Source organism: Podarcis gaigeae (genome assembly GCF_964106915.1).
Source record: "Podarcis gaigeae genome assembly, chromosome: 13".
NCBI lineage: Eukaryota > Metazoa > Chordata > Lepidosauria > Squamata > Lacertidae > Podarcis > Podarcis gaigeae.
In genome coordinates this window covers 41752540-41767748 of record NC_139689.1, presented here as the reverse complement: position 1 = coordinate 41767748, position 15209 = coordinate 41752540, and the positions used below count along the sequence as shown (strand labels likewise).

Here is a 15209-nt window from a genome sequence, read left to right as displayed (position 1 = left end):
GTGTGTGTGTTTATTTGGGATTGTGTGATGTAGTGTCCCCCCCCCCCCAAGTACCGGCACCTTTTCTTCTAGAGGAAAAGCACAGGTGTTATGTAAAGTGTTTAGGATGGAAGTTATGACATCATTTTGAGAAGTGAAGCATTCTGTGTAGATGTATTTGCCTTTGGATTCGCTTTTTTGCATTATAGGATTGTTATGTACTGAGTTGAATAGGATACAAAAGGCAGCAGCCTGATTGGTCCTAGAACAATAGGATCCAGAATGCAGCAGTCTGATTGGTCCTAGAACAATAGGATCCAGAATGCAGCAGTCTGATTGGTCCTAGAACAATAGGATCCAGAATGCAGCAGTCTGATTGGTCCGCAGGAGCCACCCAATCCAACTCCAGGTGGAAGTGAATCCGCAACCTGATTGGCCTACAGGAGAATCCCAGAATTAGCCAATCACGTGGGGCCCATTGTGTAAATATTGTCTATAAAGCAGACATTTCAGGGGAACTTCCATTCTCACTAATATGAGCTGAATAAAGAGCATGAAATCCACACTCGACTCCAAGTATATTTCAAGGATCTTCCTTGTGGCTGAGGCTACAGTCCAGTTAGGGATTCAGTTCTCTCCACTCATTTCCTAATGTGGAATTTGCCTTTCCCAGTTGTTACACATTCTACCCAACGTGCATCGCTTCACGCATACCTTGAGCTGCATTTTGCCATTTAAATGCCCCATCTCTCATTCTGCGTGCATCTTGTTGGGAGTTGCAACTGTTCCTGCTGGGATGAGGTTTTCCTCCAGCTGTTAGCTGGCTTGCAGGCAGGGCCGTTTTTAGCAGATGCGGATCCGGGGTGCAAATATCCACCCAGCGCCCCCAAATTACCATGCATAGTTGAAGGCGGTGAAGCTGCGCATTGCCTGCCATGGGGGGTGGGGGCAACTCTCCCCCATGCCGCTGTGGGAGAGCATAAGCCCTATGGGAAAGACAGCTCTGCTTGCAGGCCAAAGTGATGTGAATGAATGAATGAATTTATTATTTCGGTCACAGACCAGTTCCGGCTCATACAAAATCAGGGAAGTCAGAAATTGGGATGTGGAACTACATTGCCATGTGAGCGAGATGAATAAACACCCAGCAATAAAAGACAATGGGAGAGGGTTTACCCTAGCAATATATTTGTCAAAATTACAAATACAGTGGTACCTCGGGTTAAGTACTTAATTCGTTCCGGAGGTCCATTCTTAACCTGAAACTGTTCTTAACCTGAGGTACCACTTTAGCTAATGGGGCTTCCCACTGCCGCCGCGTGATTTCTGTTCTCATCCTGAAGCAAAGTTCTTAACCCGAGGTAATATTTCAGGGTTAGCAGAATCTGTAACCTGAAGCGTCTGTAACCTGAAGCGTCTGTAACCCGAGGTACCACTGTACTGCCCCTGTTATACCGAATTGCAAATTTAAATGTATCCCTATTGTGTTTCAAAAAAAGGGAGAAAGTGATGTGGTTTTGTCCATGACAACTACATTCGGGCGCTTTCTCCTGCAGGGAAGGGTGAGCTCAGCATCCCTGCTGAGCTTGCCCCCACCCCCAAATCCCACCTCCATCCCCTTAGCTTGGCCAGCCCACTTTCTAATCTCTCCTCTGTCCATTTGGCATCTGTTCAGTATTACCCTGCTAAGGAATGCAGGCAGGAGGACCTGGTTCACCAGGAGTCGAAGAGAGGGTTGGTGCGGCCGGGACCAGAGGCCCGTCTTCGCTTGGTGGACTTTTGGCAAGGGGCACTTTACCTGAGTCTTCCCGCAGGTAAATGAAAAGAGAAGAAATGTTTCTGCACGCTCTCTTGCTGGTTTAAGGCGTCTTTGGTTCGCTGAGTGAGTGGGGGGCAGTTCTTCTGTGTTCTATAGGGTGCAATTATTATTTTTCCCTGTTGCGCTTTTTTGGTTAAGGTCTTGCTTCAAAAGCGGTGGCTGTTTTTACTGCGGGGGAAGAGAAACAGCCAGAGTTTAGTGATTAATCCTCTTTAAAAGAACAGCAGAAAGAAAGAAAACCAGACATTCCACAGGCGGTTCTGAAGGGGCCACTGTTTGCTGCGAGGGACTTTTTTCTTTTTTTGCTAAGGCAAAATTCCTGAGTGAGGAGGAGGAAAAGGTAACAGCAGCAACAGCAACTGTGGATCTCTTCCTTCCTTCCTTCCTTCCTTCCTTCCTTCCTTCCTTCCTTCCTTCCTTCCTTCCTTTCATCTCTTCCCCCCTTAAACTCTTTGGAAAAGGTGGTAGTTAAAAAGAGTTCATCATAATAAAATTATTGTGAATTCAGGGAGATAAGTAGCTAGACAACCTTTCGACAACATCTGAAGGCAGCCCTGTATAGGGAAGTTATTAAATGTTGAATGTTTTATTGTGTTTTTTATATGTGTTGGAAGTCGCCCAGAGTGGCTGGGGCAAACCAGTCAGATGGACGGGGTATAAATAATAAAATTATTGGCATTATTATTATTATTATCTGTACTACCCTGGATTTCTTGTGGGTGGAACTGCACCCACAAACAAAGATAAGCAAAAGGGCCATTTTGAAAGCAAAGAGAAAGAGGGAAGAGAAAAAGATTTATCCGTCGCAAGCTGCACAGGCAGAGAACCTCCCCTTTTTACATGTTGGGAAATAAAGTAAATTTCTAGCTCTTCATTAACGCCACGGAGACAGATGACGTGGAGGTGCGTAGAATTTCCAGTGGTCAAACGAATCAGCTTTCTGTTATAATCAGAATAAATGAAGGAAAACATGGAATTTTAACTGTATTTTGTTCTGATTTGTGCCATTTATCTATAGGCTGAAATATTTGACTTTTCTTAGTGCATGTTTTAAGAATCTGTTAAGCTCTAGACTAGAGACAGAAGGTCAAACAAAATACCCTACACGTTAGGTTACATCCTGGCCTCTTGCACTGTAAAGTAGGCCCATAACTTAACACACGTGTAACTTGTGCACCCTGCGACGGGGTGAGCTCCCGTTGCTCGGTCCCAGCTCCTGCCAACCTAGCAGTTCGAAAGCACAAAGTGCAAGTAGATAAATAGGTACCGCTCCAGCGGGAAGGTAAACGGCGTTTCTGTGTGCTGCTCTGGTTCGCCAGAAGCAGCTTAGTCGTGCTGGCCACATGACCCGGAAGCTGTCTGCGGACAAACGCCGGCTCCCTCGGCCAATAAAGCAAGATGAGCGCTGCAACCCCAGAGTCGAATACGACTGGACCTAATGGTCAGGGGCCCCTTTACCTTCACCTAACTTGTGCACATTCAGCTTTATGAACTTGGCCAATAAATAAATAAAAAAGGGGTTGGGCAGCCAGGAAAAAGACTTTGAAGCCAATAACTATAGGCGGTTTGGGCTTTAGGTGTGATCCCCAGATCATAAGTTGCGGGCCTTACTGTACCTGCAAACAGTGCCCATAATCCTCAAAGCCCCAAAGCCAGCCAAGATGTTTTGTTACCGCTGGTAAATAAAAGACTGGGCCTCTCCTTGCTTCCGTGTACAGAAGCTGGTGGCGGCTGAATCTTTATTCGGCACAGACTGAGATCACACCATGCATTTAAACCACGTGGTTTCCCTCCAAGAATCCTGGGAACTGTAGTACGTTGAGGGTGCTGGGAATTGTAGCTCTGCGAGGCGTAAACGGCAGTTTCCAGGATTCTTTGTGCGCGGGGTGTGTGTGTGCTTTAACTATACAGTGTTACCTCGGGTTAAGTACTTAATTCATTCCGGAAATCCGTTCTTAACCTGAAACTGTTCTTAACCTGAAGCACCACTTTAGCTAATGGGGCCTCTTGCTGCTGCTGCTGCTGCACCGCCGGAGCACGATTTCTGTTCTCATCCTGAAGCAAAGTTCTTAACCTGAGGTAATATTTCTGGGTTAGTGGAGTCTGTAACCTGAAGCGTATGTAACCCGAGGTACCACTGGATGGGAATTGCATGCCCTCCAACATTTCTCCGGTGAAAATAGGGACGTCCCAAGGAAAAGCGGGACATTCCATGATCAAATCTGAAAGCTTCTGTCAATCCGTAACTGTCCCTGGAAAATTGGGGCACTTGGAGAGTCTGGGATTGCAGCTTCTCCCACCTCCCGGCACTTGATGTTGGAGGCAGCCGCCTCACTTTCCCCGACAATGGGGCTAGATTTCCCCACAGCTTGTTTGGGTACTCAAAACACACCCATCCCCGTTTGCTTCTAGATGACGACTGGGCAGGCATAGTGAGGCCAGCAGTGCTTCCAAGGAAACCCTCTCCCCTTCCTTGCACTGTTTGCTTTGGGCAGGGAAGACGGGGGGCAAAGGTCAGCAGCGCCGCTGGTGTTTGCTCCATTGCTTTCCTCGCACGGAAGTTCCTCCCGGCAACAGCGGCGGCTGTGATCCTGCGGAGGCCAGGTGGGTTTCCCAGGTGGGTTGGCTCGATTTGCATGAGGACACTCACCTGGTCCTGTTCCAGGAGGTGCATCACTGTGTGTATTAGCCAAGGGAGGGGCCGTTGGCCACAACCGCCTCTTCCAGATCAGCCCTTTAGCGTCATTGTTTGGGGTTGTCCTTTGGGTTCGCACAAGGCATCGGCCCACAGGTGGCCAGGTGAAAAAGAGGGGGGGGGGGCCTTGCACCTGTTAATAGTTGGGTGAATTTCAGCAGATTTGTGTAATCCGGCCAACAGTTTCAGAATCCATCAACGTGCCTGCCTAATTGCCATTGAAATAAAAATACAGTGGTACCTCAGGTTACATACGCTTCAGGTTACAGACTCCACTAACCCAGAAATAGTGCTTCAGGTTAAGAACTTTGCTTCAGGATGAGAACAGAAATCGTGCTCCGGTGGCACAGCGGCAGCAGGAAGCCCCGTTAGCTAAAGTGGTGCTTCAGGTTAAGAACCGTTTCAGGTTAAGAACGGACCTCCGGAACGAATTAAGTACTTAACCCGAGGTACCACTGTAAAGGGGGTAATTTTTTAAAAAAATGAGCAGACACACAGCGCACGTAAGAAATTTTGCTGCCTGAGATGAAGGACAAGATCGTGGGTCGCTCCAGCTTGTTCCACGTACAGAAGCCAACTAGAACAGCAGTTTAGGTCCCCTCCTCAGCGTACATTGAAAGCATTCTCATGTTGCTTTAACTGTCATGGCTTTCCCCATCGGGACACGGGTGGCGCTGTGGTCTAAACCACTGAGCCTCTTGGGCTTGCTGATCAGAAGGTCGGCAGTTTGAATCCCCGTGACGGGGTTAAGCTCCCGTTGCTCTGTCCCAGCTTCTGCCAGCCTAGCAGTTGGAAAGCACGCCAGCACAAGTAGATAAATAGGTACCGCTGCGGCGGGAAGGTAAACGGTGTTTCTGTGCACTCTGGTTTCCGTCACGGTGTCCCATTGTGCCAGAAGCGGTTTAGTCCTGCTGGCCACATGACCCAGAAATCTGTCTGTGGACAAACGCCGGCTCCCTCGGCCTGAAAGCAAGATGAGCGCCACAACCCCATAGTCGCCTTTGACTGGACTTAACTGTCCAGGGGTCCTTTACCTTTTTTTACATGGCTTTCCCCAAAGAATCATGGGAAGTGTAGTTTGTTCAGGGGAACGAGAGCTTTGCAAGGTTGGCACCCTTAACAAATGCAGTAATGTTGTGACAACTTAAGAATCATAGAATCATAGAGTTGGAAGAGACCACAAAGGCCATCGAGTCCAACCCCCTGCGAAGCAGGAAACACCATCAGAGCACTCCTGACATATGGTATTGCCTGAAGTTGTGCTTTTACTATCTCCCTCTTAACAAACTCCCAGCCATCATGAATTCCCTTTCCTTTTAGTATTACTGTCCATGGGATCTCACCCAGCACTTCCCTAAGTTTTATGAAGTTGGCTTTCTTAAAGTCAAGAAATTGAGTCCTAGTATGCTTGGCTGCTCCTTTCCGCTGTATAGTAAACTTCAGAAGAGCATGATCACTCGCGCCTAATGATCCTTCCACTTCTACTCCACTAACCAGGTCATCAACATTGGTTAGGACCAGATCTAAAATGGCTGTTCCTCTTGTTGCTTCTCCCACTTTCTGGACAATGAAGTTGTCTGCAAGGCCAGTGAGGAAGTCTGGGGCCCCTTCATAATAGTCACAGCCATGCCCTGCCCACAGCCACACACTGTTCAAAGATTATACAACCCTCTAAGATAATACAATCATCTTATAACCATCTTATTGCGGCTTGCCCTGCAATTGAGGGGGCCACCGCTGCGAGCATGCTGACATCACTTGCACATGCCGCAAAGATTGTGCATGTGATGCAGCATTGCATGAGTGACATGAGCATGCCGGGCTGCAAGTGCATGTCACCACAGAATATTGAGGGGCCCGGCCCCCTTCTTTAAAATTTTATGGTGGCCCCCGACCCCCCCCAGATGACGCCCCTGTCTAGTAATGTTACAATAATAAGAATTGGGGGTCCCTGAGGATCAATGCAGATCTCCATGCACTGCCTTTCAACTAGATCTACTATTTTACGTTCACAGGCATGTAAAAATGATTTGTGGTGCTCCAATATCTTCTTTTCCGAAGGGATTAAATGGTATTTTCTTTGGCATTCCATTGCATGTGATGAACGTGTACGCCATTCTATTTAAACTGGAGCAAAACCATGTCTGTTACCCATGCGTACACCCACCCACACACCCCAAACAAACACCTGGAGTGAGCAACAATTGGTGTTAGGCAACAGTGCAATGGAGGAAAGTAGACTTCAATCCGCCAATTTCTGCAATCCATCAATTGGCCAATTTCTGGTGAACCACCAAGTGCCTGTTCTGCAGGGATTCCTGAAAAAGATGCTGAACACGGTGGAATTTTCAGCTGGTCTTGCAAGGCACTTAAGAAACATTAAGCAGGTACGCAAACTCAGGAACACTGAATATGGATTACTCGTGCCTTAACATTTCAAGAGAACCCAAGCACAGATTCTTGCTTTGTAAAAAATATCTCACATCACAAGGACTCGGTGGAAGATGGTAGATACCGCTTGAGACAGTCCAGCTCATCCCCTCATTTTTGCTCCCTTTCATTCTAGGTGGAAGCGCTTCTGAAGTGTCCTGAAGTGTCCTATGCCAGCAATGGAGACAGTTGTGATTGTGGCCATTGGGGTGCTGGCGACCATCTTCCTGGCTTCTTTTGTGGCTCTGGTTGTGGTGTGCAGGCAACGTTACTGCCGGCCCAAGGACTTCTCGAACCATTATGATACCAGGTGAGTGTGCAAATTTTTGAAAAAGAAACTGTTATGTACTGAAGTTCTCACCCTGGGCCAACAGGGGGATACTGTAGATAGTTATGCAAATGAAGGATCGAAAGTGACGTTCGGTGATTGGATAGTTTGTATGCAAATGAAGGATCAAAAGTGACGTTCAGAGATTGGATAGTTTTAGAAAGTTGCTACAGTTACGTTGTTCTGGAGCTCCATATAAGCAGGCTGACTGAGCTCTTCAGTTCAGTTCTGTTCTGGCCTCTGAATAAAGAAGAGCTGTTTGAAGAATCGCTGTGTCGTCTGATATGTTCACCCACAACTTAAGAGAAACGGTGAGGATGCGACGTAACGTTCCCCTCCTCGTCCGTCTCCATTTCACGAGACGTTGCACCGGGTGATGCAGAAAAACTCTGTGCTCTCAAAATTGAGTGTCGGGATGGGGAAAAAATATGGAATATATGGAAAATAATTGTGTACAGCTGAAAACGCGGGCAGCATTAAGATAAAATTCAGCAGTGTAAATAAGTTTTGATGGATGCACTAATGGAAAACCGATTGGTATTGTTTTTGTAAAATATTTAAGATTTAAGATGTGTAAAATGAACCATGGAAAGAGAAGAAGGGAAGTCATTGATATCTGAAGGATGTGAAATGAGTAGTTGAAATTGTAAAACAGAAAATTTAATAAAAATTATTAAAGAAGGAAAGAAAATGCTGATCCCAGTTCACCTTTGAACTTTCCCCTCAGGCCCATCGTTGACTTCAGTGGCACCATGGAAACCCAGTCTGAGCCTTCAGAACTAGAACTGGATGACGTGGTTCTAACAAACCCACATATTGAGGCCATCCTGGAGAATGCAGACTGGATTGAAGATGCTTCGTAAGTTTTGCAGCGATGCCTCCCCAGGCAGCATAAAATGGGGAACAGGGGATATTTTTTTTATTCACCCAAAATTGTGACAGATATTAGGAACCACTTCAGACGTCTTCTTCTTCTTTGGCGATCACTTGTAGCCGAACAAGATTGTCTTACATGAACACGGTCTTACCAGTGAGTCCGTAAGTGACTGTGGAGGCCAATTCTGGATCCACACCTCTTTCCACAGTGGGAAAATAGGTTTCCGGGCGGGAGTTGATCACAGTGAGGGTTTGCCAAACATGCCTTCCTCTTAGCACACTTCTCCCTTTCATCCTGAGTTTGAGCATCTTCAAAGTTCGTGACACCTTTGGTAAAGGCTGTTCTCCAATTGGAGTGTTCGCAGGCCCGTGTTTCCCAGTTGTCAGTGTTTACACTACATTTTTAAAGATTTGCCTTGAGAGAGTCTTTAGACCTCTTTTGTAGACCACCAGCATTACGCTTTCCATTTTTAAATTTGGAATAGAGTAGTTGCTTTGGAAGACGATCATCAGGCATCCGCACAACAGGACCAGTCCAGCGAAGTTGATGTTGAAGAATCATTGCTTTGACACTGGCGATCTTTGCTTCTTCCATTACACTGGCATTCGTTTGCCGGTGTAATTAATTAATACAACACCAGAGATTATAGTCTATCTGAGTGTTTAGCACCGGGGGTGTGAAACTCAGAGCAGCTGGCAAGCCAGACTTTTCCCATGGAAAATGCTCTATAATTTTTCATGTGGGGGGTGGAATAGCTGACTTTGATGGGAGGAAGATGAATGGTGAACTTTGAGAAATACCCCTTGCCATTAGGAGCAGGGAACCAATGAGATTTTTCAATTTTCCCAATTTTGCAATGTAGCTCCCTAACCAATAATCACGTGTACAATCAGTCCTGTGATTTTTCCATTTTCTGCGTTGACTACAGAAGCCTGGATGACTTTTTCAGTGGTATCTGCTAAAATGCCTCAATGCTTCTCTAACTCACTGCTGTGGTTTTTTCCCTCTTTCTTCCTCCTTTCAGGGGCCTGGTCTCCCATTGCATTGCTATCCTGAAGGTAAATCTCTTTTTTTGGTGGGAGGGGGACTGCAATGTGAGAATGCTATGCTCGGCAGCCCTGACTCACACGATCCCTCTTTGGACAGATCTGCCACACCCTCACCGAGAAGCTTGTTGCCATGACGATGGGTTCGGGGGCCCAAATGAAGCCTCCGGCAAGCCTCAGTGACATCATTGTGGTTGCCAAGCGGATCAGCCCCAGGTGAGAGTTGTCAGGGGGGGATGCCAAACTGGCGGGAAGCAGTAGAGCAGGCCAAGGGAAGTTTTGCAATCCTCCAGGTGTTGTCACATGACAACAACAAGCATGCAGAGCAGGGGTCGGCAAGGTTTACCTTGCCTGGGCCGGTTCACTCCCGCGGAGATTGCTCCATGGGCTGGATCGCGTCTGCGCAGATGTGATTTTTGGTGCCTGTGCAGACGCGATTTTCAGCATTTATACCCCTATCTGGCTGGGTTTCCCCAGCCACTCTGAGCAGAATATTAAAAAAATGATAAAATATCAAACATTGAAAATGTCCCTAAACAGGGCTGCCTTCAGATGTCTTCTAAAAATCAGATAGTTGTTTATTTCCTTGACATCTGATGGGATGGCGTTCCACAGGGTGGGTGCCACTACAAGAAGGCCCTCTGCCTGGTTGCCTGCAACCTGACTTCTCACAGGGAGGGAACTGCCAGAAGGCCCTCAGAGCTGGACCTCAGTGTCCGGGCTGAGCGATGGGGGTGGAGACGCTCCTTCAGGTGTACTGGACCGAGGCCGTTTAGGGCTTTAAAGGTCAGCACCAACACTTTGAATTGTGCTCGGAAATGTACTGGGAGCCAATGTAGGTCTTTAAAGACAGGTGTTATAATGTCTCGGCGGCCGCTCCCAGTCACCAGTCTAGCTGCAACATTCTGGATTAGTTGCAGTTAGCCCCACGTAGAGCACGTTGCAGTAGTCCAAGCAAGAGATACTAGAGCATTCACCACTCTGGCGAGACTGTGCCCAGGCAGGTAGGGTCTCAGCCTGCGTACCAGATGGAGCTGTTAAACAGCTGCCCTGGACACAGAATTGACCTGCGCCTAGATGGACAGCTGTGAGTCCAAAATGACTCCCAGGCTGTGCACCTGGTCCTTCAGGGGCACAATTGCCCCATTCAGGACTCTCAATCATCCCTGGACTACAACTCTACTCATCCCTGACCATTGGCCATGCTGGCTGTGGCAGGTCGGAATAGGAGTGCAATGACAGGTTCTCCACCTCTGGTCTAGCTAATGGTTTTCCATCCAGGGCTGGGGGAAAAATAATTCCAATTTTCTGCAGTGCGAAAAGCATGAGGGATGAAACATGAGAGACCCACAGTTTGACATTTTTGGGAGCTGCCCAGAGTGGCTGGGGATACCCAGCCATATGGGTGGGGTATAAATAAATAAATTGTTGTTGCTGTTGTGGTTAGCCGCCGCATGAAAAGTGTGTGAACAAACTGGCCATTTCAGTGAACACCTACTGCTTGAAGCCCCCAAGAACAGCTGGGACAACCCACTCAGAGGGGCAGCATATGAATAATAAAATTGTGGGATGTGAAACACAAGAGCAGTCAAGTACAACATTCCTAGAGTGAACATGTTTACACACGGGGAGGAATGTTTGTCCAGCCAGCAGGTAAACCTCCTGTTTCCTTCTGGGCTGGGACAGACTTCCTCTGCATGTGACTAGAGGTGGGTGTGGCCTCACCTGTGCAGGTAATGACAAAAGCACAGGGCAGGGTAGCCATCTCTCTCTCTCTCTCTCTCTCTCTCTGACTACATGCATCGAAGAAGCAACATCTGCTTAGCCTAAGATGCTCTCCTGGCCTCCAGCCAAGAGAGGACAAAGGGGCTGTCTCTTTATGGGATAGTTTCCAGGTGTATGTTACTTTTCTAAGCTTAGTCTGCATTCTGGGATCCGATTGTGAACAGAATGTGAGCAAACTCTTTTTATACTTTTATAGAAGACTGTGTCGTGTCTTATCTTTTATGAGGGAATAAGGGGGAAATAACAGAACAGTTATTATAGAGGCTTTAGCGAGCCTGAGCAAACGCATCCGCTGTGAGTTTAAAAAGGGGAATGTTACTCTGCTAAATTATGAACTTGTTAACACAAGTTGGAAAGGCTATAATCAAACAATATATCCTCTCCTGCATCCCTGAGCATTCCCACAAAAATTAATAGTAGTAGCAGCAGTAACATCAGTCTGCAGATTCTTCTTTATTTTCAGCCCAATCCTTCCCCATGAACCTGAGTTGTATTGGGCTAGGGCATATTGTTTATTCTCACACTCCTCTATTTCTTAATGTGCCTGTAGTAGTAGTAGTAGTAGTAGTAGTAGTAGTAATAATTTATTATTTATACCCCGCCCATCTGGCTGGGCTTCACCAGCCACTCTGGGCGGCTTCCCCCAAAAATACTAAAATACTGTAATACAAAAGTCTGGTTGTTGTTGTTCTCTTTGACATCTGGTGGGAGGGTGTTCCACAGGGAGGGCACCACTACCGAGAAGGCCCTCTGCCTGGTTCCCTGTAACTTGGCTTCTCGCAGTGAGGGAACCGCTAGAAGGCCCTTATTGCTGGACCTCAGTTTCCGGGTAGAACAATGGGGGTGGAGACGCTCCTTCAGATATAAGTGCCTGGAGCTCTTATTAATCCAATACACACCACTTGTGTTACAAAGGGCCTTGAAAGAGCCATCTCTTCCTCATAGGCTATTGGGTTTCTTTTTTCTCCCAGGGTCGATGATGTGGTCCGATCCATGTACCCACCACTGGATCCCAAACTCCTGGATGCCAGGTGAGTAGGCAATGTCGGATAGGCGAGCTGTCAGTGGAGGATAACAGGAATTGTGCAACATGGTCATATATCCTCTTTGGCGATCGATCGTGGCCAAGTAAGATTGCCTTTCATGAAAACGGTCTTAACAGTGAGTCTGAAAGTGACTGTAGAGGCCAATTCTGGATCCACACATCCTTCCACAGTGGGGACATAGGTAGGGTTATCGTAAGTGAAAATCTGGACACAGAAGTTGTTGAGGTGTTTTGGGGTTTTTTTTTTTTTTTTTTGCTTTTTGTTTTTTTTTTTTTAGCTATTTTTTAAGGAAAAGTGCAAAAATAAAACCCCAACACTTCCCATACGGGCTGCAATGATGCCAGACATTTTGAGTGCTTTTCAGAAATTCTGCCTGGGTGCCATTTTTGAAGGACAAAACCCAGAGATGTTCAGAAAATGTCCGGGACATATTGGAGCCCTAGACATAGGTTTTTGGGTGGGAGTTGATGATGGTGAGGTAGCTCGTTTCTCCCTTTTGTCCTGAGTTTGTGCTTCTTCAAAGTCCATGACACCTTTGATAAAGGCTATTCTCTAATTGCCTTCTTGAGCCACATTCATACCAAAAGTTCGTTCCATGGGCTTTGCCTTTATTTTATTGTTTTGTTTTATCATTATGATGAGTGTTTTCCATTATAGTGTTTATCATTATGATAGTGTTATAGCGTTTTATGAATTGATTGTTTCGGTTTTACGTCATATATCGCTTTGGAATTTATACTGTACTTTTTTAAAAAAATAATTTGTTAAAATTTGATTTTACAACTTCATTCACACTCATAATCACAAATAATAGAAATTACGCAAGATTCTTCCCAATCTCAAGACTTCCCTCCTCCCCTCTGTGGGTTCTGTAAGTAACTTTTTAAACTGCATATTATAGGTCCATCTAATTGACAGTCCTCCATTGTGTCCAAGATCTGTGCAACATTGTAAGAGTTATTTAAAACCTGCCAAAAAGTTCGAGTGTTTACAGTGGTCTTTCAAATATAATGTAAATTTGTCCCATTCTTTACTGAAGTTTTGATCCTCCTGGATTCTGATTTTCCCGATTAATCTTGCCATCTCTGCGTAGTCCAATAATTTCATCTGCCAGTCTACTCTGGTAGGTATCTTACCATTGTTCTAACTCTGGGCAAGAAGCATTCTTGCAGCTGTTGTAGCATACATAAACAATATTTTCAGTTCCTGCGGTATCTCTGCACCTACGATTCCTAACAAAAAGGCTTCTGGTTTTTTAACAAAAGTTATTTTAAACATTTTTTTCAATTCATTGTATATCACTTCCTAGAATTCCTTTATTACTTTACAGTTCCACCACATATGATAAAAGGTGCCTTCCTTTTCCTTACATTTCCAACAAACATTTGAACTTGTCCTGTACAATGGTACCTCGGGTTAAGTACTTAATTTGTTCCGGAGGTCCGTTCTTAACCTGAAACTGTTCTTAACCTGAAGCACCACTTTAGCTAATGGGGCCTCCCGCTGCTGCTGCGCTGCCGCTGCACAATTTCTGTTCTCATCCTGAAGCAAAGTTCTTAACCCGAGGTACTATTTCTAGGTTAGTGGAGTCTGTAACCTGATGCGTCTGTAAGCTGAGGCATCTGCAACCTGAGGTACCACTGTACATTTTTGCTAATCTACTCAGAGTTAAATACCAGCGATACATCATTTTCATATAATTTTATTTTAATTTCTTGTCAATTTCTTTTCTTTTAACGCATAACACGCTGTATTGAATTATTTTTAATCCCGTGAACAAACAACAAATAGTAATTCCTTTTCTGTGCCGGGGGCAGGGGATTGGAGGCATTTGGCTGGATGGGCCTGGCTCCATCCTTATTCTGACCAGTCTCCATCCTTTTGAAGGACAACAGCGCTGCTCCTTTCCGTCAGCCACCTGGTCTTGATCACCCGCAACGCCTGCCACTCTCCCAGCCGCATGGACTGGATCGACCAATCGCTGTCTGCGGCAGAGGAGCACATGGCTGTGTTGCGCGAGGCAGCCCTCGCCTCTGAACCGGAGCGCTCTGGGCCCAGCGGCGATGCTTTCCTGCAGGAGCAGTCGACAATCTGAGGGAGGAATCCAAAACCCAGAGCTCCTCGGATGAACTGCTCCCCAACGTTTCCTCCTCTCTTCCCCTCACTTAGCGCAACGGTCGTGAACGCGAAGCTTGTGCCGCCCGCTGGTTAGTGTAATTTTGCTGCACAGTTAGCATCCCAAGAGATACAGGACTGAATCTCCGCTCCCTTGCTGTCTTATTCTAATTCTCTCCCATGTGTGGAATTGGTGACACTGAGGTGGTTTTGATGCCAGGGGATGCTGTTGGTGGTGGCTGGTTTTTCCCCCACAGCGAGAAGAAAAACGTCATCTATTGTTGAAGTACAAATAAGGCCACATAAAGGGGTGCTGTGTCAAAAACTGCAAACCATACGGATTGCAAAGAGCTACTTTAGGTATGTCTGGGGTTTGAGGGCGTAATGAGTAGGATTTCTGGCTTTGCGTTATTATCCAAGACCATTATTATCACAAGCTGCCTTTTAAAGCTCCATCAGTTTTTGGGAATGTAGAAATGTAGTTGGATTCTAAGGCCTAAAGTTTTATTTCTATACTCTGAGCCTCCTACAATCCAAACTGAGGACTACAGAGAGCTGGAATGTAACTCTTCTTCTTCCAGTACATTTCTGGTGCACAGAACCGATGTTTAAGTTTAAATTGTGTTGTTGTTTTTTTAACATTTAAAATGTAAGCAGATTCCTCCCTAATACAGCTTATGGCACTTCCACATGGGTTGTTTTTATTGAGCATTCCTCATAGAATTATAGAGTTGAAAGGGACCCCATGTCATCTAGTCCAGCCCCCTGCAATGCAAAAATCTTGATTTGTTCACTTACAATTTGCGCAGAGGTTATATGACATCACTTGAAATCCTGTGCCATTGTCTTCCACTTTCCGTACTGAAAAAAAGTCTGATAAGAAGAGAAGGAAAAGCAAATTGCACTGGAAAGTGTGGCAAAATAACCACTGGCTTGTAATAACCACTGGATCTTTGTGTACAAATCAGAATGAATTCGCAATAAATAGCCAGTCGGATGTCCCCTTTGTCTAAATTGGCTTTATGCAAGAGGTTTTTCCTCCTATGCGAAGGAACATGTTTATACTTTTGGGATAAACCTGTCAGCATT

At 45.9% G+C, this 15209-nt stretch overlaps 1 protein-coding gene across 3 annotated transcripts; it reads left to right on the top strand.

Moving 5' to 3' along the window:
• The first annotated feature begins 1653 nt into the window (after positions 1-1653).
• On the top strand, positions 1654-15122 carry TMEM98 (transmembrane protein 98). Of its 3 annotated transcripts, none has more exons than XM_083709920.1 (7): positions 1654-1793; positions 7060-7233; positions 7979-8110; positions 9153-9186; positions 9275-9390; positions 11931-11990; positions 13893-15122. In XM_083709920.1, exons 2-7 carry the CDS (start codon positions 7094-7096, stop codon positions 14098-14100), a joined length of 690 nt encoding a protein of 229 aa, XP_083566046.1. In that variant the 5' UTR covers positions 1654-1793; positions 7060-7093; the 3' UTR covers positions 14101-15122. The 3 variants fall into 3 exon arrangements, with proteins under 3 accessions (XP_083566046.1, XP_083566047.1, XP_083566048.1); XM_083709921.1 differs by lacking the exon at positions 1654-1793 and adding an exon at positions 4152-4402; XM_083709922.1 differs by lacking the exon at positions 1654-1793 and adding an exon at positions 4332-4415.
• The last annotated feature ends 87 nt before the right edge of the window (positions 15123-15209 follow it).

Excerpts from the sequence above, each read along its gene's own strand:
- TMEM98 (XM_083709920.1), top strand. The coding sequence starts at position 7,094 with ATGCCAGCAATGGAGACAGTTGTGATTGTGGCCATTGGGGTGCTGGCG. Across the intron at positions 7,234-7,978 it reads TCGAACCATTATGATACCAG|GCCCATCGTTGACTTCAGTG; the intron begins GTGAGTGTGCAA and ends CTTTCCCCTCAG. Across the intron at positions 8,111-9,152 it reads GACTGGATTGAAGATGCTTC|GGGCCTGGTCTCCCATTGCA; the intron begins GTAAGTTTTGCA and ends TCCTCCTTTCAG.